Raw genomic sequence first — 26,492 nt, 5'->3', positions numbered from 1 at the left:
TTCTCTATTATACCATCTAAACTCTTAACTTAAACTATATAAAATCACATTATTATATTTAAAACCCTCCACCAACACCCATTTACTTATAACTATAGGAACACAGGCTTGTGATCCTTTTGTTTAAGATCTATAAATCTCTGTCAATTAAGCCAAACCTATTCTCTTCCAGGGTTGTAAATCAAAACCTCCTTTAATTTCAGGAGTTCCTACTCCTCTGTCTCCCCTGTCTCCCCCTCCTTTCTGCACCAAAAGAACTCCTTTGATGGATTTATCAATCATTCGCTGCACACATTGAAACAAACCATTATTAGAACGATTACTATGACTGCCAAAATGTATAGGTCTGTTGTAAGACACTTTTTTATCCACGGTGCTAAACCCCATCCACTAAACAAATTATCCAGCCAAGTTCCATCATAGATTTTTATTTTTGACACACCTTTAAGTTTTTGTATGCTCTTATGAATAGATTCTGAGTGGTCAAACAGATTCATACAGCACATCCCCTCAAAGTCTTTGCATCCATGTCCATGGGCCAACAGGAGAAAATCAATGGCTGCTCTATTTTGTAAAGTTGCATGCCTCACATCTTTGACATCTGCTAAAAGGCCACTTAGTGCAAGGGATGTGGCATTAGATTGTTTACTCAGCCAACATCCCAACTGATCCAACTGCTTTAACGCAACTACTGAGGCAACTGGTGGCATAAGAAGAGATGCTGCAATCCTTTTTCCATAACCCCATGGGGTAAAATCATCTTTGCATTCTGGTCCATATTGATGTGGAACAGATCTTTTTTGTCTGTGTCTCATGTTGGCAATTGTCTTCATATTAGGAGTAAATAGTATAAGTTCTCCCAAAGTACACGGACCACCCTTAATGTTTGAAGGGATAGCTGGCCATGCTCTGTCTCCGCATACAAAAAACATTCTTCTTGGTAATTGCAAAGGAATAGAGCTAGGTGCAGATGAGACTATATAAGTACTATGACACCAAAAGGAGTGGTTCTTATACACAGGGTGATGTGGAGAAACATCTCCCATCATTGATTGATTAGTGTTTGTAGAATGGGACTCAACACAGAATTTTACTTTAACAGAACCAAGGATTTCTAATTCTTGGGGTTCATCAGAGGTTTTAGGAAGATAGGGAGTCCACCATTCCCATGTATTTACCAGGGTATAGTGTTCCCAAACTTTTGATCTTGCAAAGGTACCTCGTAGGGCTCTGTCAATTTTCTCTGGTATTGGTCAATTCTCTATTGGAACATTGGCTAAACAAGTTGAAAATGGATTTTCTGGAGTTGTGGTAGACAAACATAGAGCATCCAACCCTGAAGCATTAGCTAAAGTCATCCAAACATTGGTCTTAGGTTGATCAACTGGCAAAGCTACACTACTAGAAGCAAACAAGACAAACAAAGCAAAAAACAAACTTAACATTTGATTAAACTTCATGTTTCTTGAAAGTTCTCTTGGCAAAAGACTCCTTCTCAAATTTCAATCTTTAAATTAATTTTTAAGAATATTTTTGTATTTTCCCAATTTTGTTTACACCTCATTTAATGATGAGGCACAAAGATATTTTGTACCTTCTTTAATATAAGAAAGTGAGGATTATTTGCCAAAAGAGCTTTGCAATATTTTTGTTTATGCACTCTTATACTGACCTAAGACCTAAAATTTACAGCTTTAACAATAAAACAAGAGATTGCAGGTATGGGCTGTAGTCTCTGCGTAGTTCACGTCTGCGTACTCTCTTCTCTACTCGTGGAGTTGCCCACGTCTTTCTGTGCATGGTATGGTTTCACATTCTTTGCAGGAAGCCACCTAGGTCCCGTACCTGTAGAAACACAAGCAAACCCTTTGCCCCAGATTATTAATGGGAATGGACCTTCTATTTGTCCTGTTTCTGGATTTCTAATCAGAACCAAAGGATTTTCTTTTAATCTTGCATGTGTGCTATTAGAGAAATGCCTAAATATTGGAGGATCAGGCTCTGCAGAAGAACTATTCAAAAAGTTATAAACATACAGGGCTTTACTTAATCACATCTATGGTGTTGTCTGTGCTACATCTCCTTTTTGCTGATCTAAAATACATTTTAAGGAATGATGTGTCCTTTCTACAATTGCCTGACTCGTGGGCAAATAAGGAATGCCAAAAGTATGGGGAATGCCCCAATTCATCAAAAATGTGGCTACCTTCTGGGCTGTATAAGCAGGACCATTATCTGTTTTTATTTCTTGAGGTACCCCCAAGGAAGCGAAAGCTTGCAAAAAATGCTGACACACATGGTTTGCTGTCTCTCCTGTGTGTACTGAAGCAAAGACTGCATTGGAAAATGTGCCTACTGACAGATGCATATTTTTATATTTTCCAAAAGATGGGTATTTGGTAATATCTGTTTGCCAGAATTGCAAACTCTGTAGTCCTAGAGGATTTACCGCTCTGGTAGAAACAGGGGGCTGCACCAGTTGACAATCTGGGCAGGTATTTACAATGGCTCTAGCCTCATCTCTGGAAAGGTGAAAGGTGAAGAGCTTGTGCATTCTGATGAAAAAAGGCAAGACACAGCTTTGCTTGTTCAAAAATATTTGGTAAGGTGTTCACTACGGCTACTGTTAATTTATCAGCCCTGGAGTTACCTTCTGCCAGAAATCCTGGAAGCGAAGAATGAGCTCTAATATGGGAGACAAAATATTGATTAGTTCTATTTTGCACAAGTGTATAAAGACATGTAAGATAATGATACAGAGCATCATTGCTAACTATTACCGCAGGCCTGGGCCCTAGGGTATATCACCGTGTCCCGCAGCCATAGGGAGGAGGAGGAGAGAAGATCCAGCAGGCAGGAATTGTGCCTCAAGATTGATTTATTTAATTATTTTACAAACTCTTTTATAGACTTTTTTCTTCATAGTCTAATTGGACAAAGGATCAGCCACCCCTTGGGGGTGATTGGCTAAAATCCTAAAACATCCATTGTCAAAATATTTTTCTACTATACCATGAACAAGACTTTTCAAGGTTGCAGGTGTCTTGGTTGTTTACATTCCCTGCTACCTCTTCTGTGAGAGAGAAAAGTCTCTCACGGACTTAGAAAATAGCAAGAAAATCCTCGCTAGCAGCATTTTTGTACCTACAATTCCCCCTTATTGTTTTATAAGATAACAACTCTACTATTAATGCCAAATAGAAATCTACATCAGTTATTAATTCTAAATATGTCCTTAAGGCTTTAACGATCTGACTCCATAAAAAGAAATTTGAAGTTCAGTCTCTGCTTGTGGAAGGACCATCTGCCTGATGGTTGACATCCTGGTCATCATCAGAAGAGTCATTAGGCTGATGATCTACATTCTGGTCGCCATTTGGATGGTTGGTGTTCTGGTCATCATTTGGAGGTTGCCTGTTCTGCCTCTGGTGCTGTAGGTCAGGGCGAACACATTTTGAAGGTAGCCACCGTACCCCAGTATCTGTGGAAACGCAAGCATACCCACGACCCCAAACGATAAGCTCATGTGGGCCTTCCCACTGGTTAGTGAGTAAATTCCTTACCCAGACCTTTGCCCGGGGCAGTTGTGTCTTGCTGCCGACTGCAATGAGAGAAAATGATTCAGAATAACAGGATTATTTGAATTTTGTGGTACTGTACGGTGATTAATTGTATACAAAGCTTTTGCTAGTCGGGTCTGTGGGGTTTCTCCATGCATTCCCCTTTTCTGTTTGTCCAAAACACGCTTCAAGGTACCATGAGTGCGTTCGACAGTGGTTTGGCCAGTAGGAGTATGTGGGATACAAAAGGTGTGGTCTACACCCCATAGGTGTAAAAACTGCCACGTCTTCTCTGAGGCGTAGGCAGGACCATTATCGGTTTTCACAGAAGCTGGCACGCTCAGGACTGAGAAAGCCAATTTCCAATGGGCAATGACATCACGGCCCTTCTCTCCAGTGTGAGCAGTAGCCCACATAGCCGAGGAGAAAGTGTCAATAGACACGTGCACATATTTCAGCCGACCAAATTCTGGGATGTGAGTTACATCCGTTTGCCAAATCTGCAAGGCTTTTAGCCCTCTGGGGTTTACCCCCACTGGCAAAGGCGCAGCGAGTCCATGACAGGCAGCACAAGCGCTGACAATGCCGCGTGCTTCGGTTGGCATTAAACGAAACTGCTTCTGCAGGGTATGTGCACTTTGATGGAAGAAACCGTGTAATGCCTTGGCTTGTGCAATTTTGTCAGGCTGAGGCCCTACCCCCGCAGGGTTGGCCAGCATGTCAGCCCTGGCATTGCCTTCTGTTAGAAAACCGGGCAAATTGGTGTGGCCGTCAAAACTGTCTGATCCCTGGGTGCCGTCTCTAGGGTGGCTGTGTAGGCCTGTGCCTGTACCTGTATCACTCTCTGGGGGGGCGACTGCATCGGAGAGCAATTCCCCCTCCTTGTACCCTGGCGGAAGTTTCCCAACAAAGGCCGACCATCGGCATGAGTCCGGGGTCTACAATAGCCCAAGCAATGCCCTGGCCTGCCACACCTCTTGCACTGGCGGATCGCTGTGTTCTCTTTATGGCTTGGCTTAGGCCGCTTCCATTTTTTCGCCTGTTTTGGTTGCTTTGGTTCACGACTAGAAGATGCGTGAACAGGCTGCAGGAACGCCGCCAAAGCAGACCTTTTCTGGTTCCCAGATCCCACCTTAGCGCAGACTTCGACCATGTCTGTTACCTCAGGATCCCCTGGCAATGCGTCTATGATTTTTCTGCACTCCTCGTTTGGGTTATCTCTCACTAACTGCCTTAACAACAACTGTCTTAACCCGTCATCCTCAACCTGCTTCTCGAGAGAAGCAGCGACTTTCTCTACAAAAGAGAGGAATGACTCTGATTTGCCTTGAACTATTTCAGTATATCGCTTTCTAGGAGCAGACAACTCTATGGTTTTCAACAGGGCAGCCATGCCGACCTGCTGAGCTTGCTGCAGGACGCTAGAGGACAAGTTGTCCTGTAGGCTGGGATCAGAGAAGAGACCAGTCCCCATCAAAGCATCCATTCCTGCTGTCCGTCTAGGATCAGCAGCAGGGAGCTGCATATTCCCTAATGCAGCCTTGCCAGCCAGCTTTCTCCAGGTTTTCTCAAAAACTGTAAATTGTACAGGTTGAAATAGAATTTGACCTAAGTGTCTGATATCAAATGGATCAAGCAAATCTGTATTTATCACTCTTATTATCTGCATAACCTCAGCAGAACCTAGCCCATATTGTGCCACCTTGGATTGGAGGTCCTGGGCAACCTTCCAAGCAATTACCTCATGCTTATCACGCTCCCCTGAATCTGGGAGAGCCTTATACACTGGGAAAGCTTGGATCTCCCCTTTTGGGGAGTCAGTACCATCCTGAACTTCTGGCACAGCCTGTGGATGGAGTGTAACAGCTTCTCGGTTACCTCCAGAATCCTCAAATCTATTTGGCATTCCAAGTGTTTCCAATGACCTCCAGTCACCCTCCTCCAATGCTCGCATCTTAACTGACTCTAAGAAGCGGTTGTAGTGGATCGGAAGCACTGTTACCGTGCAGTCCTGAAAGGTCCGGGGGAAAGACCGGCACAGCCTTTTTCTTCGCCATGTGGCTACCGCCGCCTGACAACCTGGGACCAGAACCTCATCTGCCTCACTGCCTGACGAGGAATCATCAGGCTAAGGCAACTCTGAGGTGCTGGGAGCGAACAGAAATGGATAGGGAGGGGCACTTTGGCTAAGTTCACTAGAGGCAGAACAGACAGGGCAGACTGCAGTTGGCCGTGCTGCAGTTTGGACGGCAGCTTCTTTACAGGGTGCCGTCTCGGCCAGTTCCGACTGAGCTGGTACTGGGACTGCTGCTGCCGTCTCTGGGTCTACAGCCGCACCCGGCACCGCGCTTGTCTCTTGCACCGCAGCTGTGTTCGGCATGGTCGCTGCTGAAACCGCTGCTGTTTCTCCCTCCCCGGGCATGTTAGGCGCCATTGCTCACCCGTGAGTCTCGGCCGCGTTCGGGGCCGCTGCCCCCCAGCTGCTGCCGCTTCCAGGTTTCCTGCAGTAGCGCTACTTCCGGTTTCACCGCCGGCCGCGCCGCTTCCTGGTTTGGAGCCGCGTCTCCCAAGGGCGGCGAGGCGATGCTGGCGGCGCGGGCTCGGCGCGCCCCGCAAGGCAGGGTGCCTCTGGCATCCGCTGCTCTAGCAAGCTGAACAGGTCCTCCAGCCTTTGGGATATGTTTGGTAACTCTGTCAGCAAAGGCAGATGCTGTATTAAAGGATCGATGGCTCGGTTCTGCGACTGCGCAGAACAGTCCAGCGCCAAGGAGGACAGCGGACCACTCCCAGGCAGTCTCGGCGCAGTCTCGCCCGGCGCAATGCCAGCTAAGAAGTTAGATCCAGGTGCATATGCAACCGGGCTAGGAGCCGCTCTGGGGGTCCAATTCGCTAAGCCGCTGATTTGCAGCCTTGGATAAGCCGTGGCCACCGCCGAGCTGAGCAGCAAGGCAGGCTGCGCACCCTCCTGCTGCCCTGAACCCCCGCCTCTGCTGGCGCAGGGTCCCTGGGGGCTGCGGAGTCCTGCGATTGAGCAGGGTGAGCTGGAGCAGGCTCTGCCTGAGGAGCTGGGGGGGTTTTTCCGAATCCACCATCATTTGCCCTGGAAGCCCGGTCAGCGGGGTCCCCCCTGGACATTCCTCCATCACTCATCAGCGAAATAGGCGAGCCAGCCCTGCTATCACAGTCAAGGTCTGTCAGCAGGAAAAATAACGAATGCCAGGTCTGGTATAATTCTAACGCTGCTGGGTCCCCAGTCGGGAGCTCGTGCCGGACAGCACAACCAAGTTCCTGCCATAAGGCAAAGGCCAGGGCAGTATCTCTGTCCATGGATATCCCTTTTAAAGTAGCCCAAGCTAATAATTCCCAAACTGAGTTCTCAGGAATGGAGGTGTGCATTATACTAAACACACATTTCCAGACCAGTACCACAGTGTCGGTTTGTGAGCCGCTGTTCGCCATTTCTCAGTCCTGTCGGACCTCCCGGTCCCGGGGGGGGAAGGGGAACAGCGTACTTCTAGAGGAATTCGGCATGGCTCGCAGTCTGCAGGACACGTCAGAGAGTGCAGATCACGTCGGGCAGCACCAAATATTACCGCAGGCCTGGGCCCTAGGGTATATCACCGTGTCCCGCAGCCATAGGGAGGAGGAGGAGAGTAGATCCAGCAGGCAGGAATTGTGCAGCAAGGTTGATTTTTCAAATTATTTTACAAACTCTTTTATAGACTTTTTTCTTCATAGTCTAATTGGACAAAGGATCAGCCACCCCTTGGGGGTGATTGGCTTAAATCCTAAAACATCCATTGTCAAAATATTTTTCTACTATACCATAAACAAGACTTTTCATGGTTGCAGGTGGCTTGGTTGTTTACATTCCCTGCTACCTCTTCTATGAGAGAGAAAAGTCTCTCACAGACTTAGAAACTAGCAAGAAAATCCTTGCTAGCAGCATTTTTATATCTACAGCTAACATCTTTCAAAACTGATCCTTCTATTCTCCTTGCTATATTAGTAACATAAGCAGAATCCGTAATCAAATTAAAGGGCTCTTGGAGATGTGATGTCACAGTCTCCTCTTAGCAAGTCAAAAACTGGAGCAAGTTCATCATTGGTTGTAGAGGAATTCCTTGTGGAATGGGGGCATAGGATACCCCAGGCAATCTTGGGCATCCCAGGGCTGTTGCAGAAGTACCCCTGACGGGGCGTCAGGCTGAAGATAGGCTGTTCAAGGCACCTGCTAGCTGGCAGCCTTGAACAGCCTTGGGAAAAGGTATACACTGGTCAGCTCCCCTGCTGCTTAGAGGCTTTCTCTTGGGAAAGGGCGTGAACTTTGCAAAGTATAACTTGGTGGAGGTAAACCATAAACCTGGAGCACGATACTCAAATCATATCGGTATTCGTATCGTTACTCTGGCTGGATTCCTCTGCACCCGGGACCCCCCTCCTGCTAAAATTGGTGATCCCCAAAATTGCCGATCCCCAAAATTGTCTTGATTCAATTGATTTCTCCCAAGGGCTGCTGTAGATACTGTAGATTGTTGACACGGGTTCTAAGTTGTATCTTCTGTGGCTTGATGTTGTATGTCGTTGATGTTGCTGTATCTTCTTGGGCTTGTCTGCCCAGTTGGTAAAGCTAGGCATCTCTTCTGAAGAATTATTTGGATTATTAAAATAAGGAGATCCCAAGCCACTCTCCTTTATAGCTCTCCTTAAATCCTTAATGTCATCATGTGCTAGGGCTTCCCATCTCGGGTTTGCTCCTGCTCTGCCATATTTCACCAGCAATGCTAACAACGATTTACAAGCTGGAATGACATCATCCTGTTTAGATACCCCCCGATGTATAGCATTCCAATTTGTTAAAACAGGCTTTTCTCCCAGATTTATTTCCCTCTGCTTATCGGCAGAGAAAAGCCTATTTATCTCTTGAAGGCTTAAATCGAATTCGTCCTCTGATTGTAAACACTCATCCTGAACGTGCACATCTGCTCTGCTACTAGCAACTCTCCAAGTTTTCATGGGAGCATCCATCTTTGTTTTCATCACTTCAGGAGTTGTCATTTCCAGGGATGTCACTTCCGGAGATGTAATTTCCGGGGCCTCCTGCCCTTCAGCACTATCCGTCACTTCCAAGGGCTCCCCCCTCCCTTCTTCACCACCCCCCCCTTTTGGGTGCAATATCACAAGCGTCCGGAGGGGGCGAACAACGTGCAGCGCAGTAAGAATTCCAGAGCCACCATTAATTACTGAGTTATTAAGGAGTTCAAGCCGCTGCCTTATCTTTTGCACTAGCAAGATCGCAAAATTTAGTTGCAACGTGGTCCCAGACAGATTTATGGTGGAGAAGATTACAGTCCACATCTGGGCAGTCACGGAAAACCCAAAGCAATAAATCATTAACTTCTTCGCTCAGAAGAGGCTCAGAATGTAAATTGAGCAAAACGTCTAATTTATTATAAACATCTCTCTGTTATTGGAGATACTTTTACCGACCTCCCGCCCTACGGTCCCTACCTTCACTCACTCAGAAGGCAGCGTCTTCCATAGATGTGCCAGGGAATCTATCGGCCAGCAACCATCCATTAAGCTTCCTTTCAGCTTTGGCTGTTTACATCGAATCACCCTTCCTTTCAGGGTACGAGTTTACGAGGCTCACGTTGACCGAGGGTCTCAAACCCCATCTGACGTTTCTGCAGTAAATCTGCTGCACACCGGGCACCACTTATAGAATATTCTCGTGTTCCACTCGTCGGAGGAAATAACTTCAAGAGATGGGACTATGCGATTACACGGATTTATTGCTTAAAATAACAAATGCATCAGTCTCAAAGCGTGAGATTTTACAATACCTCAGAATAATGGCGAAAGTCACAAGATTTAAAGTTACATCATAATTTATAACTTTCTAATCCAATAGGCACTTAAAGCGACACTTTGTTTTGACTTTATGACCTATCACCTGTGGCACTTCTCACTGCAATGCAGCTGTGTCTTGACCAATAAATTCTCATGTCACGTACACGCAGATGTTCTCTATTATACCATCTAAATTCTTAACTTAAACTATATAAAATCACATTATTATATTTAAAACCCTCCACCAACATCCATTTACTTATAACTATAGGAACACAGGCTTGTGATCTTTTTGTTTAAGATCTATAAATCTCTGTCAATTAAGCCAAACCTAGTCTCTTCCAGGGTTGTAAATCAAAACCTCCTTTAATTGCAGGAGTTCCTACTCCTCTGTCTTCCACAATATTTGGGATGTATTTTTTTTTTTGGGTCTTAGTATTTCTGGTGAGTTAACTTTGGGTAACAGCCAAATGCCCACTCAGCTGCTCATTCACTCCCCCTCCTCAGTGGGACAAGGGATAAAAAAGCTCATGGATCGATATAAAGACAGGGACATTGCTTACCAATTACTGTTTTGGCCAAAAGAGACTCAACTTGGGGAAAATAATTTAATTTATTGCCAATTAAAAGATATTCAGGTAGTGAGAAACAAAAACAAACACTGAAACAAACTATGCCTTTCCTACCCCCTTCCCATGCCCAACTTCTCTCCTTCATTCCAGATTCCCCTATGCCCACTCAAGCAGCACAGAGGAAGACGGGAAACGGAGATTACTCTCAGGATATAGTGGTTTCTCTCTGCTCCTTCTCCCCTCTCACACTTTTTCCCTGCTCTGGTGTGAGCTCTCCCACAGGCTACAGTTCTTCAGGAAAAAAATAACTGCTCCAGCATTGGTCTTCCATAGGCTGCAATGAATATCTGCTCCAGTACCATGAAGCAACTTCTCTTCCTTCTCTGACCTTAGTACCATGCCTAAACCACAATGTTTTCCTTTGTGTCTGATGATTTCTGCACTTTCTTGGATGTTTTCACAGAGGCACCACCAGATTCACTGATTGCCTTGGCTGTGGCCTGCAGTGGGGCTGTTTTGGAGCCAGTTGAAATTGGCTCTGTCAAACACATGGCAGCCCCTCACCTCTTCCCACAGAGGCCACCCCTGAAAACATCCTGTCCTGCTATGAAAACCTTGTCACATACACCAAATACAGTATTCACAGAATCACAGAATTTTTTGAGTTGGAAGAAGCCCACCAGGGTCATTGAGTCCAATTTATGGCCCTGCACAGCACCATCCCCAAGAGTCACACCATGTGCCTGAGAGTGTTGTCCAAACACTTCTTGAACTCTGTCAGGCTTGGTGCTGTGACCACTTCCCTGGGGAGCCTGTTTCAGTGCCCAAACACACTATGAATAAAGAACCTTTTCTGAATATCCAAACGAAATCTCCCCTGACACAGCTTCAGGTCCTTCCCTCAGGTCCTGCCACTGATCGCCACAGTGCCTGCCCCTCCACTTTCCCTCACAAGGAAGTTGTAGACTGCAATGAGGTCTCCCCTCAGTCTCCTCCAGGCTGAACAAGCCAAGTGACCTCAGCAGCTCGTCGTATGGCTTTCCCTCAAGGCCCTTCACCATCTTCATTGCCCTCCTTTGGACACTCCCTAATAGTTCAATATCCTTCTTGTATTGTGGTGACCAAAACTGCACCCAGTACTTGACGTGAGGCCACACCAGTGCAGAGCAGAATGGGACAATCACCTCCCTTGACTGGCTGGCGATGCTTTGCCTGATGCACCACAGGACACAGCTGGCCCTCCTTGCTGCCAGGGCACTGCTGACTCATATTCAACTTGCCATCGACCAGGACCCCCAGGTCCCTTTCCATGGCACTGCTTTCCAGCATCTCCTTCCCCAGTCTGTCCATACATCCAGGGTTGCCCCATCCCAGGTGCAGAATCTGGCACTTCCCCTTGTTGACCTTCATATGGTTGGCAATTGCCCAGCCCTCTAATTTATCAAGGGGTCTCTGCCTTTGAGCTAGTCAACAGCTCCTCCCAATTTTGTATCATCTGTAACCTTGCTTGGTATCCCTTCAAGTCTTGTGTCCAAGTCACTTATGAAGATGTTGAAGAGCACAGAGCCGAAGATGGAGCCTTGCAGAACCCCACTAGTGACCAGTCGCCAGTCTGATGTCACCCCATTCATTAGAACCCTTTGTGCCTGACCCATGAACCAGTTCCTCACCCATCTGTCTTGGTTTAACACAATCTAAGGGGAACACTCTAAAATGAGCTCTCCTCCTTTGTTTTAACCAATCCCTTTCCACCAATAAGGAGAAACAAAATATAAGTAAATATAAGTGAAAAAAATAACAGTTTACTAACAAGCAAAGCAGCAACAGGCAAAAAAATAACAATAAATAATCACTAGATACAAAATTGCTAAATCTCACTGCATGGAAAAATCACACTGTGAAAAGCCAGTGTCCATAAAGAGGACAGAGGAGTCCTGCAACTTTATTGAAATAAAGGGGGAAAGTCCACTGGGACATACGCCTGTGAGGTTTTCTCCCTTGAGGTTGTGGAGGACACAGCCTCCTTTTAAACTCCCGGCCAGCTGTTCCCCTCTTCCCTTCCCCATTGGCTGAGGTACTAGGAAGGTACAGCCTTCCTGAACCGCCTACCACATATTCCCCCCTTAAACATGTCATTTTCCCAAAAGTTCAGAAACTCAGGCTTGTGTGGACCCATTTGTTTATTTCAGGAGTCAAACTGTCTGGGTTCTGTAAGAAACCTGCAGCTTTAAGTTAGTAGAGACATTAAGACCTATTTCAAAGACATTAACACCCATACCCTCACCCATGGAATTGTTTGTGAAGACATTAGCACACATCTTTCCTATCATCACGAACTCCACAGAAACAAAGAGAAACTTAAAATGGCGGAATATTCCTCCCTTCCAAGATGGCAGCCCCCACGGACGCCTGCATTGCTCAAAAGACAAAGTGAAAGGGGCCTCAGCTCTTCCCCGCCTCTTATCTCTCCAGTGACAGCAGCTCCATTGAGAAAGGCAGCTGGCACTCAGTCAAGGGTAGAACTCATGGAGGGAGTTTGCCTTTTTCTTGGCAGAAGCAGCAGGCTGGGGCCACTTGGTGCCTTCTCGCTTCGTCTGGGCGTTGCTGGCAGGCTGGGGACCGCATGGAGTGGGGCTGCTCCAATCTTTCCTGGTTTGGTGTCGCAACTGCAGGCAGTCACTCCTGGAATTTGCCCCAAGGCAGTCCAAGACCACAGAACACACCTTCTCCAAAAAGGGGAAAATACCCAAAAGAGAACCCAAAACGGAAGCCTCTGCCTGCGCTTCCTCAGCTCTATGGCAAAAACCAAGAGAGAGACTCTGCCCGAGTCAAAGGCCACAGGGCTAGAAAGAGGTCTGCTATACTGCTCCGACTTTTTAAAGGGACCATGACATGCCATCCAGCCCCATTTCTGTCTTCAGTCTTAAAGAGACAGCAACCATTTTTGGGCATAGATAGATATGGAATACAATAACATTTAGGGTTACCCAGGACACCATCGCATGATGTGTTTATCCAGCTGTGTGCTGGACATTTTGTCCAGAAGGATCCTGGGAGAGACAGTATTGAAAGCTTTACTGAAATCCAAAAAGATGACATCACCTGGCTTCCCTTGATCAACCAGGTGGGTTACCTTGTCATAAAAAGTAATCAGGTTTTGTTGCAGCGGGCATTATTGCAACATGTATAAGACAGCGAGGCCTGTGGAAAAGAAATATGGACCAATTCTTGGTAGATGTTTTAGAGATGTTTATTTTTCAGCTGCATGGCCAGTGACTGCAGAAGAACTGTAGCAATCATGGGACCAGAGAGTCCTTCCCCGCGCAGGGGAACACAAAACAACCAATGGGGAATGGGATTCACCAAGAAGTAGGGAAACCCTGTGCCTTCTAGCCCAGGGTCCTCTCCCCCAGGACCCCACACCACAGGGGGGGGAACCCCAACAAGGTTTGACAATCAGAACTTTCTCCTCATGAAGCCGTGCTGGTTGTAAACAATGACTGTATTGTCCTTTAGGTATTTTTCAATACCTCCCAGGATAATCTTCTCCATAACTTTACCAGGCACTGAAGTGAGACTGACAGGCCTGTAGTTTCCAGGGTCATCCTTTTTGCCCTTTGTGAAAATCGGGACAATGTTCGCCAGCTTCAAGTCAGCCAGGAACTCTCCAAGTTCCTAAGACTGTTCAAAAATCATTGAGAGAGGCCTCGCGATGACATCAGCCAGCTCTTTTAAGTCTTCTTGGATTAATCCCATCAGGCCCTAGAGATTTATAGGTATCGAGCTGAAGCAGCAGATCCCGCACAAGTTCAGGGTCAAATGGGGGTTGATCATTCTCACAGCCTTGGGCCTCCAGCTCAGGGCACTGGGACCCCCTTTAGTCCATCATCCATGTTGAAGACAGAGGCAAAGAAAGCATTAAACATCTCTACCTTGTCCATGTCCCTGTTTGTGAGGTGACCATCCTCATCCTGGAACGGACCGATGTAATTTCTGCACTGCCTTTTGCTATTAAGGTATTTAAAGAAGCTCTATTGTCCCCCACATTACTGGCACCTCCAACTCCAGTTGAGCTTTGGCTGCATGAATTTTCTCCCTGCAGTGGCAGCAGCATCTCTGTATTCCTCCCATGTCAACTGACCTTGCTTCCACTGAGCATACACCTTCCTTTTTTGCCTTATGTCCAAGAGACAATCCCTGTTCAGCCAAGCTGGCCTTCTGCCTTGCCTGCTTGACTTCTGACATTTGGGAATTGCCTGTTCTTGTGCCCTTAGGATGTGGAGATTAAAAAGTGACCAGCACTGATGGACCTCAGCACCTGCAAAAGCATTTTCCCAGGGGACCTTACTTATTGATTGTCGCTGGCTGGGTTTTGTAACCGGGCAGAAACACCAATTTAGTGTAGTGGTTTGGTCTAAAATACTCATTACTGTTTATCTTCTGTGAGATAAGAATTAGGAGAAATGCAAAGCAGGCACCAACTTGAAAGAATATAAAGAAGTTTATTAACAGACCTAAAAGAAGGAAAGGAAAAAAAAGAAAAAAAAATTATACCACCTTCAGAACTCTCCTCCTCCCCCCCACCTTCCTCCCTTCTCCCACTGCCAATGTAAAGACAACCCTTAAGATGTTCAGTCTGTTTACCACTTCCATAATAACCTTGTTCAGTCCATTTAGAAAGAGAAGTCTCTTTTTGCTCGTGCTATGAAAACAGTATCACAATGAGACAGCCACCCACTTCCAAATATTGTTCAGTCCATTCAGGAAGAGGAGTCTCTCTGCTTGCGATGTGAGTCCCTTCCCCCGACTTGCAGCTTTTCCCACAACTGCTTTCGAGGGTCCACTCTTGAAGTTTTTTGGGGTACAGCTTTAAGGTTGAGCTGTTCAGAAACAAAGAAACAGAGGCCCTTCTCCTTCCCTGGGAGCAAAGGGTCTTCCTCATCTTCATCGTTAGGACTATCTCTGGGAGCATCTCTAGGAATTGAGGTTTTTCTCCTTTCCCATTTGGAGCAAAAGTCCTCATCTGGTCCATCTGGTTCATCTCTCTCTGTCCAAACTTGTCATGAAATTACAGCTGCGGCAGCATCTGCCTATTGCTTACTAGTTGAACACTCCACCCCCCATATCTTCATGAAATTACAACGGGATACTCTGATATATCATAGCTTCACAATCTTCTTTCAGCTTTAAGCATCTCCTCTCTCTCTTCCCTCAGGTTTTCAGCTCTTCACAGCAATAAAAGGGTTAATCTCACCTCGGCCTTGCAGCTGTGTGGCTTATCGCTGTTGGTCACCTGACCTCTGCCTCCCAGAGGTGCCGCTTTGCTGAAATCTTGGCTGCAGGGGGGGGGTCCGAGCTGCTCTGGCTGCCCACGGCAAGGCAGTGGGGGGGGGGAAGTTCCACGGCTGGAACAGGCCCATTGACTCCAGGCTGGCCATGGCCCAGCCCGGCCTGGCCCAAGCAGGGCCTGGCCGGGCCCGCTGGCCTTCGCACAGGGCCCGCAGCCACCTGTCCCAGCGCCGGAAACGAGAGAGAGCTTGGGGGGGGGGAGTTTGTCTATTCTTAAGTGTGTATCACAGAGGCGGTCACAACTTTAAGTGGCTTAAAGAATTGTCCATATTCAAACTGGCCAGCTGATAGGTTCTATCAGGTCCCAGAGGAAGCTGTAAGCACCCCTTAGCAAGGACATCCCTTCTGGGACTATGCTTGCTATCCTATGACACTGATTCTCTGAGCAGCCTGAAGTCTGCTCTTTTCATGTCCAGGGTTGAAGTTTTGCTGGCACTTTTCGTCCTGTCAATAGAGATTTTGAACTCGATTGTTTCAGGATTGCTGTGGTCATGTAAAATAAAACAGTTTTTTAATAAAACAGTTTTGACAAAAGTGCATAATCTCTTGTATTCCTAGATGTATACATGGCCTGTCCTGTCTGGGTCCCTCCCCCGCCATGTAGCCCTGGGAGCCCTGAGGGAGGCACGGGGTTTCCCTGCCCCTGGGCAGCCTCGTTCCCCATTGATTGGTTTGTGTTTCCTGCGCGGGCAAGGACCCTCGGGTCCGGTGACTGTAACAGTTCCTCGGCAGAGCCCGGCCATGCGGCTGGAGAAATAAACATCTCTGAAACATCTATCAAGAATCCGTCTATATATATATTTCTTTTCCACGGGACTCCTGGTTTGATACAGGCGTTACAGCATCCTCACTGTAACATAATGGTGGCGAATTGTGAGCAGAACGATCCCCGATCCCTAAGCGACTTATTTGTGTGAGTAAACCCTGGAAACTTTGGATTCCTCTTCTTCGTTTTGTTTTGCTATTCCATATCTAAACTATGGAGGAACCGTGGGAAGACTCTTGGCTTTCAGAGCCGCATATGGACATTTATCTTAAACTTAAAATGATTCTTGAACAACGATTTGTAAATTTTAGCTTGATTCAAGCTCAGAAAGAACTGAAACACTTCCTAGCATGGTTGTTTAAGAACTTTTTCTATGTTTCTTGGGATTTAATTCTTACCAAGGGCTTTTGGAAGACCGTTTGGACCCAGTTAATATTTGAGTCAAAATATATGCCGATGGAAGAATATTTTCGTGAATATTATTTAATTACCGAGACTGTTGAGCAATGTCAGCTGTGTCCTGGTGAAGGGAAGCCTGCCTCAGGGACCATGCAACCCAGGCCACGTGCACCGAGCGCTCTGCGAGCAGCAGCGAGACAATTCCCGCAGCGCGTGGTGGAGCGAGCCCTGTGAGCACCCGAACGAGATTGGCGGCGCGTGGGCGGCGGCTGGCAGTGGCGGAGCGGAGCCGTGCCCAGACGAAACGAGCCCTAAAGCAGGGCGCGGGGGGGTCATAGCTTGGGGGGCCCACCAAGATGCAGCGCCTGGCAGTGGCAACGCAGCTGAGAGCAGAGGAGGCGACACACGGAGAACGGAGCGGGGCGGCCCGGCCCGGCCCACGCGGCCCAGAACGCAACCTCGGGAAGAGCGCACAGGCACGAGTAGCTCTGGCACCAGCAGCCCCAACAATTGCAACACGGGAGCGACCGAAAGAGAGAGCAAAGACACAGCGAGACAGAAAGCAGCAGCCACTCGGAAAAAGAAAAAGACCATAGTAGCTAAGATCTTAGGGACAGTGAAATGGTATAATGTTAAACAAAATTATGGTTTTATAACAAGATGTGATAACCAGCAAGACATATTCGTTCATAGAACTGCTATTAAAAAGAATAACCCTGAAAAATGCATCCCAAGCTTGGGAGATGGAGAGGTGGTGGAATTCAAAATCATACAAGGCAGAAAAGGGTTACAAGCATCGCAGGTCACTGGGCCTGATGGTGCTCCTGTGAAAGGCAGTATATATGCTAAAAATCGTAGTCATGTTAGACAATACCTCCATTGTAAACCCCCCCTACAGTCTCCCTTTCCTAATCCCACCTTTCCCTTTTATCCTATGTCCTGTTACCCTCAGTGTATTCCCAATCCGTTTTTTCATCCATGGTTTTCCTCACAAAACCATGTCTTTGCCAATTGTTTCCCCAAAAATCCTTTTCCAATGCCGAGTGGGGGATGAAAAGGGGGAGGGAAGAAATTGAACCCTCTCCTGCCTCAGTTTCCCCACAAAGCATGCTCAGAGAGCTCTGTCTCCCTTCTGTCAGCCCTAAAATGTTCCACAGAATCTGTTTGGACATCTAAAGACTCAGGAGGGTGGCTTGTTTTGTTTTGAAACTGTTCTTGTTATGTTTATCCAGTTGTCTTCATTCTCCTTTTATTAAAATAAAACGGGTGAAATGTCGGGGTCCCTCCCCCGCCATGTAGCCCTGGGAGCCCTGAGGGAGGCACGGGGTTTCCCTGCCCCTGGGCAGCCTCGTTCCCCATTGGTTGGTTTGTGTTTCCTGCGCGGGCAAGGACCCTCGGGTCCGGTGACTGTAACAGTTCCTCGGCAGAGCCCGGCCATGCGGCTGGGGAAATAAACATCTCTGAAACATCTACCAAGAATCCGTCCATATATATTTCTTTTCCACGGGACTCCTGGTTACAGCATCCCCACTGTAACACTGTCCCTTATTCAAACAATATATACATATATATGTGCATATATTTCCAGTATGTGTATCCATTTCTCTTTGCAGCTAGACACTGAACCACACTATACATACACATTTGAGATCATTTATGAAATCATGCAGCTTAGGGCCATGAAGATGATCGGAAGGCTGGAGTACCTCTCCTATGAAGACAGGCTGAGAGAGTTGGGGCTGTTTAGCCTGGAGAAGAGAAGGCTCCAGAGGGGGTCTTAGAGGACCCTTCCAGTACCTAAAGGGGCCTACAAGTGAGCTGGAGAGGGACTATTTTCAAGGGCATGTAGTGATAGGACAAGGGGGAATGGCCTTAAGATAAAGGAGGGTAGGTTTAGATTAAATGTTAGGGAGAAACTCGTTACTGTGAGGGTGGTGAGGCACTGGCACAGGTTGCCCAGAGAAGCTGTGGCTGCCCCATCCCTGGAAGTGTTCAAGGACAGGTTGGATGGGGGTCTGAGCAACCTGGTCTAGTGTAAGGTGTCCCTGTGCATGGCAGGGGGGTTTGAACTAGATGATCTTTAGGTCCCTTCCAACCCAAACCATTCAATGATTCTGTGATTAATGTATGCTGAAGAGGAAGGCAAGGCCAAGAATTCTTTCTATATTTATAAGTTTGTGTGCATGTTTGTGTACAGATATGCACTTGCTGAGACAATGATACGTAGAGAAATATGTATAATCCTATTTGCATACATCTCCTGAGATGGAGATCATGTTTCTTTTTCTTTCATGCATTTTTTTCTTGTAATACAGGTGTTGATCAGAAAACTAGTGCTAATGTTCTCATGGTATGAAAAGGTGTATTTGGCTAAAGATTTTTTCTATTAAGTGCTAATAATAATAAAAGTAATGCTAATTGAATGATATCGAATACTTGTAATTATAATTATCACTGTCATTATCAGGTTTCTCCAGCCAGTAGACAAAACAAATTATCTACTCCATCTTCTGAGCCACCTCCCAGCCTTGTGAGGTTTGCACTGCCACTCGGGCACACAAATAATGGGTCAGATTCCTCTGATTCTGAGTACAGCTCTCAAAATGCAGGCATCAGTAAAGAGCTCCATCAATATGAGGCTATTCAAGGCTCTCTGCCACCAGTCAATCAAGTAATAATTGAAGCCACTGAGAATCCTGTCTTTGCAAGATCCACTGTAAGTAGCTCACATATTGACTGGAGGGAGGGCAAGAATATTTTTGTTTGGTTGGGGTTTTTTAATTTAAATCTATTTTTGAGGGAAGACTATAATATTTCTTTCATGTTGCTGGCTGATTATGCTTTGTGACTGTGTCAAAATATGGAGCACTTGTAGAGAGGATATGAAGGCTTTCCTTTAGAATCAAGTTGGGGGTAAAATTATGGTACCAAAGCTGAGGTCTTCAGCATATTTAATTGCTGCTGCATCATATTAGCACCAGCCACAAAAGAAATTTTAGTTTATTCAATGACTGCTGTGGGTGACCTCCAGGAAAGAAAGTGGGAAGAAGTTTAAAATATCCAAATCTCTTCCACATAGTCCCATGTGTGTCACCATTTCATATACCTCTTCTCTGGACAGCTCACTTGGGGAGAAAGACTTATAGAGCCCAGAAAGATAAAAAACAACAGTTTCAGGGTTATGTCAAATCTTGTATCTGTTCCATCTTGCTAATGAGTTGGCATAACTGTGATTTCAAAAGAAAATGTAAAAAGTTCCATCTCCTGCTCCCCATGATGTTGCATGTTGAATTGCAGTGTCAATTTCTTTTTGTTCATCAGAGGCCTAAAAATAGGTACAAGCACAGTCACATTTGAAGTTGGACACAGTTTATTGATTGATGTGGCCCCTGTGCTTCACACTTTTTAAAGAAATCCAGAAACAGATTCCTACAGTCTGTACAAAGTACCCCAGTAACTTACTGTATATGTATGCTGTGTGGAGCCTTTTATGAATGCCTGCAGTTCTGCTTATTGAATGAGTTAAGATATCCATCCTTTGAAAAGATGAAGCAGTATGTTGCAAGTGTAGTATATGTTTGCCTTGCTTTGTCAGAGGCATAACCATGTTTCTCCCTTTCAGGTGGTTCAGCCAGAGACAATGTATCAGTCAAGTCCCAGAATTCAGTTGAATCCAGAGGCTGGCATTCAACATTCACAGCATCAGGGCAGACAACCGAAATGGGAAACAAGGGAAGGTCTGCAATCACCTCCTTACTGCCGTTGCAGCGACACTTTTGAAATTTCTGCTGAACAACATACAGGACCTAGCAATAGGGGTTGCTTGGGTCACAAGGCTTTTTCTTATAACATAAGAAGCCCAGTGTTAGGTGCCATGAGTGGCTCAGAACCAGTCTACTGCCACCCTATTACTACTGTGACTGCCTCAGCTTCAGTGACTGTTGCTGTCCACTCTATCATCCACAACCACAACTCCTGGGGAGGGAGCTTTCCACCCTACAAGGGATACTATGAATCTGACCCTGGGCCATTTGAGGACCCCCATGTACCTTTTGATGTGTGGTATGAAAGAAGAAATTCTAAAGTGCAAATTATAGAACTGCAAGATCTCGAATGTGAAGAAAGTATACCTGATAAAAACTCAGAATAAGGTAGATCTGTCTCCTGTAGCCAGTAGATTTGCCTATCTTGGTTAATGATGTTGTTAACGACACTGCTCTACCCTAGGCATCCTGTAGCAGATTTTGCTTAAAATCTGGAAAGGTAATTTATTTGAATGGTACAGCAGTAGAGACAGCTCAAGCTGAGTGCCTCCAGAGAGGGACCCTGAACAAAGAAATACCTGGGCTATTATACCCTTACGGTCTAAGTTTCCCAACTCTCACATGATTGGTCCAATAATATAATATTTAGGTCTGGGGTCTTCTTCATTGGTTCTCTTAATTGTCTCTAGGCAGGCCATCTCTTATCTGTGAGGTTGCAGCTTCTGCTGAAGGGGGAGTGGCCTTCCTTGCTTCCCTATCTTTCATCGTGAATTGGTTCTGCAGCCTCCTTTTACTAAACTAGGTAAAAGTTCAGGGTATCTAGGCTTGCAGCCTAAGGCTTCAGAAAATTTAGCTATTAATGCTAAGCAAGTTATGCTTAACAAGTTCTTTATAAGTAGTATACAAAATCCCACAACAGTCCTCTCTTGTTTTTATAAGCATACCTGCTTTATAAGGGGTCATCAAGAAGGGTGTGTCTTGCATGCTTCTAAGTATAATGTTTCGTCAAGAAGTCTGAACAGGTTGAAAAATACAACAGAACAATAAGAGCATAGCAACTACAGGAAGTAAAATCTTAATAGGAGTGGCTAATAGGCTCGATAACCAAGAATTAATCCCCCAATTGCTGAACAGTGTTTCCCACTAATCTTTTAGGGGGCCTGGCTGTAAATGGGAGACTAATGATTGAACAGTTAGCATTTGTTAACACTTTGCCTGTGTGTCTCGGTTTTGAAAGACAGGTGTCTGCTAAGGAAGGCAGAAGCCTCCCTTGAAGTGGCAGATATAACCACTTTCCCTCTGAGTTATTATAATTTTGAAATCAAGGGCCTTTAGGCAAAGATGGGGGAAATAGGAATAACAGTTCTTTACTATATATATATATAGATATATAACCAGTCAAACAAAACAACAACAACTATGACAGTAACAGCAAACACAAACCCAGTTCCCAGCCTTCTCGGCTGTCACACTATTTCCCCTTGGGTGCAGTTCCGCTTGCAGCCAGCAGGGGCACTGGCAGCTCCCAGTGAGCAGGGCAGGTGCAATGGTTCCCCCGCGGCTGCAGGGGGCGCTCTGGAGCGAGCTCGGGGAGCACGCGGCACTGGTGCCCTGGGATCCCGGAGAAGGATGGAACAAAAAAACTTCACAAACCCCTGGGCAGCCAATCCCGGACTCTCGGGAACAGCAGGCTGGAACGGCAGGCTGGAACGGCAGGCACAAACACAAACCCCGGGTGGCAGACGAGATGTATCCAAAAGGGGAACACCCCGAAGTTCCAGGCAGGCAGGGCGAGCACGGCTACAATGCAGTGAAGGCTCGAAACAGCAGCGGGGCAGGGCGGCCACAGCCCAGCCTCCAGCAGGGCAGGGAAAGCAGCCCTGGGATCCCGGCGTTGTTTCCAGCAGAAAGAAAGATGGCCAAAAACAGGAGCCAGCAGCTCCCCCCTCTGCAGCCTCTCTCTCCGGGCGCCGAGAGCGAACTGAACTCACATCCCGTGAAACAAAAGCCTGGTCAGGCCCTTTTGTCTTCTCTTAAGTACGGCCATTTGTCCCCTAGCAACATGCATATGGGAAAAAATTCCTTTAACAGGAAAAAACTAGGACTAAACTAAAAACCCCAACATTATCCACCCCGAATTTTTTTCCATACTAACATGTTACATGAAACTTAACCTTTTTAACCATATGAATACATGCATCACCCGAATTATATACATATATACATGCTGATACTGATACACTGATACAAGTACAGAGCCATGGGTAGTTCACCCTAAAACAAGGTCCCCTTGCAGTATGCATCGGGTCTCTCCATCCCTTTGCATCACCCACCAGGTGCAACCTGGTCCCTGAGCAAAAACAACCCCACGGATGGGTTTGTCTTTGCTCAAGGCAGACTTTACCCAAAAAGTTTTTTCAAGCATACCTCTCACGTGCACCACTGGAACCTTCTCCCCGTCTGTCGTTTGTAGGGGTTCGGATTGGGCAGGGCCTGCTCGGCTGGTGGAGCCTCGAGTGTTAACTAACCAGGTGACTCTTGCTAAATGCACCTCCCAGTTTTTGAAAGTCCCCCCACCCAGTGCCTTCAAGGTTGCTTTAAGCAGTCCATTACACTGCGCAACCTTCCCAACTGCCAGTGCATGGTAACGGATGTGGTACACCCACTCAATGCCATGTTCTCTAGCCCAGGTGTTTATGAGGCTGTTCCTGAAGTGAGTCCCATGGTCAGATTCAATCCTCTCAGGGGTACCATGCCTCCAAAGGACTTGCTTTTCAAGGCCCAGGATGGTGTTCCGGGCTGTAGTGTGAGGCACAGGGTAGGTCTCCAGCCATCCTGTGGTGGCTACTACTATTGTGAGCACATAGCGCTTGCCTTGGTGGGTTTGAGGCAGTGTGATGTAATCAACCTGCCAGGCTTCCCCATACTTGTATTTGGACCACCGCCCACCATACCACAAGGGCTTCACCCGCTTGGCCTGCTTGATCGCAGCGCATGTCTCACAATCATGGATCACCTGGGAGATACTGTCCATGGTTAGATCCACCCCTCGGTCTCATGCCCACTTATAGGTGGCATCTCTGCCCTGATGGCCTCAGGCATCATGGGCCCATCGAGAAAGGAACAACTCTCCTTTATGTTGCCAATCCAGGTCTATCTGGGACCCCTCTATTTTCGGAGTCTGATCTACCTGTTTGTTGTTACGATGTTCTTCATTAGCCCGGCTCTTGGGGATGTGAGCATCTACATGACAGACCTTCACGGATGGCTTCTCTACCCGAGTGGCAATGTCTTTCCACTCCTCAGCAGCCCAGATTGGTTTTCCTCTGCGCTGCCAGTTGGCCTTTTTCCACCTTTCCAGCCAACCCCACAGAGCATTGGCTACCATCCATGAATCTGTGTAGAGGTAGAGCTTTGGCCACTTCTCTCTTTCAGCTATGTCCAGAGCTAATTGAACGGCTTTGAGTTCAGCAAATTGGCTCGATGCACCTTCTCCTTCAGTAGCCTGTGCAACTTGTCGTGTGGGGCTCCATACAGAAGCTTTCCATTTCCGGCTAGCGCCTACAATTCGGCGGGAACCATCAGTGAAGAGGGCATATTGTCTTTCACTCTCAGGTAGCTGTTTATATGGTGGGCCTTCTTCGGCACGTGTCAACTGCTTCTCTTCTTCTTCTTCAGAAGATAACCCAAAAGTGTCACCTTCCGGCCAGTTCGTAATTATTTCCAAGATCCCAGGGCGACTTGGGTTTCCAATTCGGGCACGCTGCGTGATGATGGCGATCCATTTGCTCCAAGTAGCATCGGTGGCGTGATGCGTGGAGGGAACCCTTCCTTTGAATATCCACCCCAGCACCAGTAGTCAGGGTGCCAGGAGGAGTTGTGCCTCTGTGCCGATTACTTCTGAGGCAGCTTGGACTCCTTCATAAGCTGCCAAGATTTCTTTCTCTATGGGAGTATAGTTGGCTTCAGACCCTCTGTAGCTTCGGCTCCAGAATCCCAGTGGTCGGCCCCGAGTCTCACCAGACACCTTCTGCCAGAGGCTCCAGGACAGACCATTGTTCCCAGCTGCAGAGTAGAGCACATTCTTCACCTCTGGTCCTGTCCTGACTGGGCCAAGGGCTACTGCATGAGCGATTTCCTGCTTGATCTGGGCGAAGGCTTGTTGCTGTTCAGGGCCCCAGTGGAAATCATTCTTCTTGTGGGTAACCAGGTAGAGAGGGCTCACGATCTGGCTGTACTCAGGAATATGCATCCTCCAGAAACCTATGGCGCCTAGGAAAGCTTGTGTGTCCTTCTTGCTGGTTGGTGGAGACATTGCTGTGATCTTATTGACAACCTCAGTGGGAATCTGACGCCGTCCATCTTGCCACTTTACTCACAGGAACTGGATCTCTCGGGCAGGTCCCTTGACTTTGCTCTTCTTGATGGCAAAACCAGCTTCCAGGAGAATTTGGATGATTCTCTCTCCTTTCTCAAACACTTCTGCTGCAGTGTTCCCCCACACAATGATGTCATCAATGTACTGCAGATGTTCTGGGGCCTCACCCTTTTCCAGTGCAGCCTGGATCAGTCCATGGCAGATGGTGGGACTGTGCTTCCACCCCTGGGGCAGTCGGTTCCAGGTGTATTGCACACCCCTCCAGGTGAAAGCAAATTGAGGCCTGCACTCTGCTGCCAGAGGAATGGAGAAAAATGCATTGGCAATGTCAATAGTGGCATACCACTTCGCTGCTTTGGACTCCAGCTCGTACTGGAGCTCCAACATGTCCGGCACAGCAGCGCTCAATGGTGGAGTCACTTCATTCAAGCCACGATAGTCCACAGTCAATCTCCATTCTCCTTCAGACTTGCGAACAGGCCAGATGGGACTACTGAAGGGTGAGTGGGTCTTGCTGACCACCCCTTGGCTCTCCAGCTCACGGATCATCTTGTGGATGGGGATCACAGCATCTTGATTCGTCCGATACTGCTGGCGGTGCACTGTCGAGGTGGCAATTGGCACTCGTTGCTCTTCCACTTTCAGGAGCCCAACTGCAGAAGGATTCTCAGATAGTCCAGGCAGGGTGTTCAATTGCCTAATGCCTTCTGCCTCCACAGCAGCAATCCCAAATGCCCTCCTGAGTCCTTTCAGGTCTTTGTAATAGACATTCTGGAGGAAGTCTATGCCCAGAATCCACGGGGCCTCTGGGCCGGTCACAATCAGATGCTTTTGCCACTCCTTCCCAGTCAGGCTCACCTCAGCTTCTAACAGGGTCAACTGCTGTGATCCCTCGGTCACATCCGCAATAGATACAGGTTCTGCCCCCACATGTCCTGATGGCATTAAAGTACGCTGTGCCCCAGTATCAACCAACGCATCATATTTTTGTGGCTCTGATGTGCCAGGCCATCAGATCCACACCGTCCAGAAAACGCGGTTTTCCCGTGCCTCTTCCTGACTAGAGGCAGGGCCCCTCTAGCCCTGGTTATTATTCTTTCCCTGGGCGTACATTCTCGAGGTACCTTCGAGGGGATCCAACATATCATCCTCCCTTCTGTAATACCTGGCAGCTCGGTCACGGGAGGCTGAGGCTACTTTCACCTTAGTGGAACCCCCTCGGTTAGTGCCTTCCTCCTTGAGTTCATGCACCCGCTCTGCCAGGACAGAAGTGGGTTTCCCATCCCACCTTCTCATGTCTTCCCCATGCTCACACAGGAAAAACCACAGCTCAGCTCATGGGGTGTACCCTCTCTCTCTAGCAGGGGGACAACGGGCTCTGACCTGGGGGCCTGTGACTTGCACTGGTGCCACACTGACCTTCCTCATTTCCTTCCTCATCTCCTTCATCTCTTTGTGGTCCTGGACCACAGCAGAGACATGAGCTTTCAGCGGGCCGTTGACCATACTGTCATAATTCCTGAGCTTGTTGGCGACAGAGCCCACTGTTTCTCGGGTATTGTCAGCATCAATTGTTGCAATGAAGGTGGTGTATTGCGATGGCCCTAGCTTTGCCAGGTTCCACATCATCTGTCCTGTGCACCTGACCTTATCGGGGTCATTGCCGTGCTGTCCATCCCTCCCAAAGAGTACCTCTAATACTGCCACCTCTCTTAGCTGTTGGATCCCTTCCTCAAGTGTCTTCCACTGCATTCTATGATGGTACTCCTGCATTCTTTCTTTATGAATGAACCTTTCTCTCACACTCATTAAGAGCCGCTCCCAGAGAGAAAGGGGCCCTGGCTTCCTCAC

At 47.2% G+C, this 26,492-nt stretch overlaps 1 protein-coding gene across 1 annotated transcript in view; it reads left to right on the top strand.

The window, feature by feature from the left end:
- The window catches only part of LOC138102783 (protein patched homolog 1-like), a 260,383-nt gene extending 239,651 nt beyond the window's left edge, over nt 1–20,732 (top strand). The window contains exons 22-23 of the mRNA XM_069000532.1: nt 18,967–19,215; nt 20,122–20,732. Of these exons, the coding sequence (XP_068856633.1) occupies nt 18,967–19,215; nt 20,122–20,649 (777 nt within the window). The 3' untranslated portion in view covers nt 20,650–20,732. The remainder of the gene's footprint in view (nt 1–18,966; nt 19,216–20,121) is intronic.
- The last annotated feature ends 5,760 nt before the right edge of the window (nt 20,733–26,492 follow it).

Source organism: Aphelocoma coerulescens (assembly GCF_041296385.1).
Source record: "Aphelocoma coerulescens isolate FSJ_1873_10779 chromosome W unlocalized genomic scaffold, UR_Acoe_1.0 ChrW_unloc_scaf_1, whole genome shotgun sequence".
NCBI classification, from domain to species: Eukaryota; Metazoa; Chordata; class Aves; order Passeriformes; family Corvidae; genus Aphelocoma; species Aphelocoma coerulescens.
Note: the sequence above shows the minus strand (reverse complement) of the source record. Positions and strands in the feature narration are given on the sequence as shown.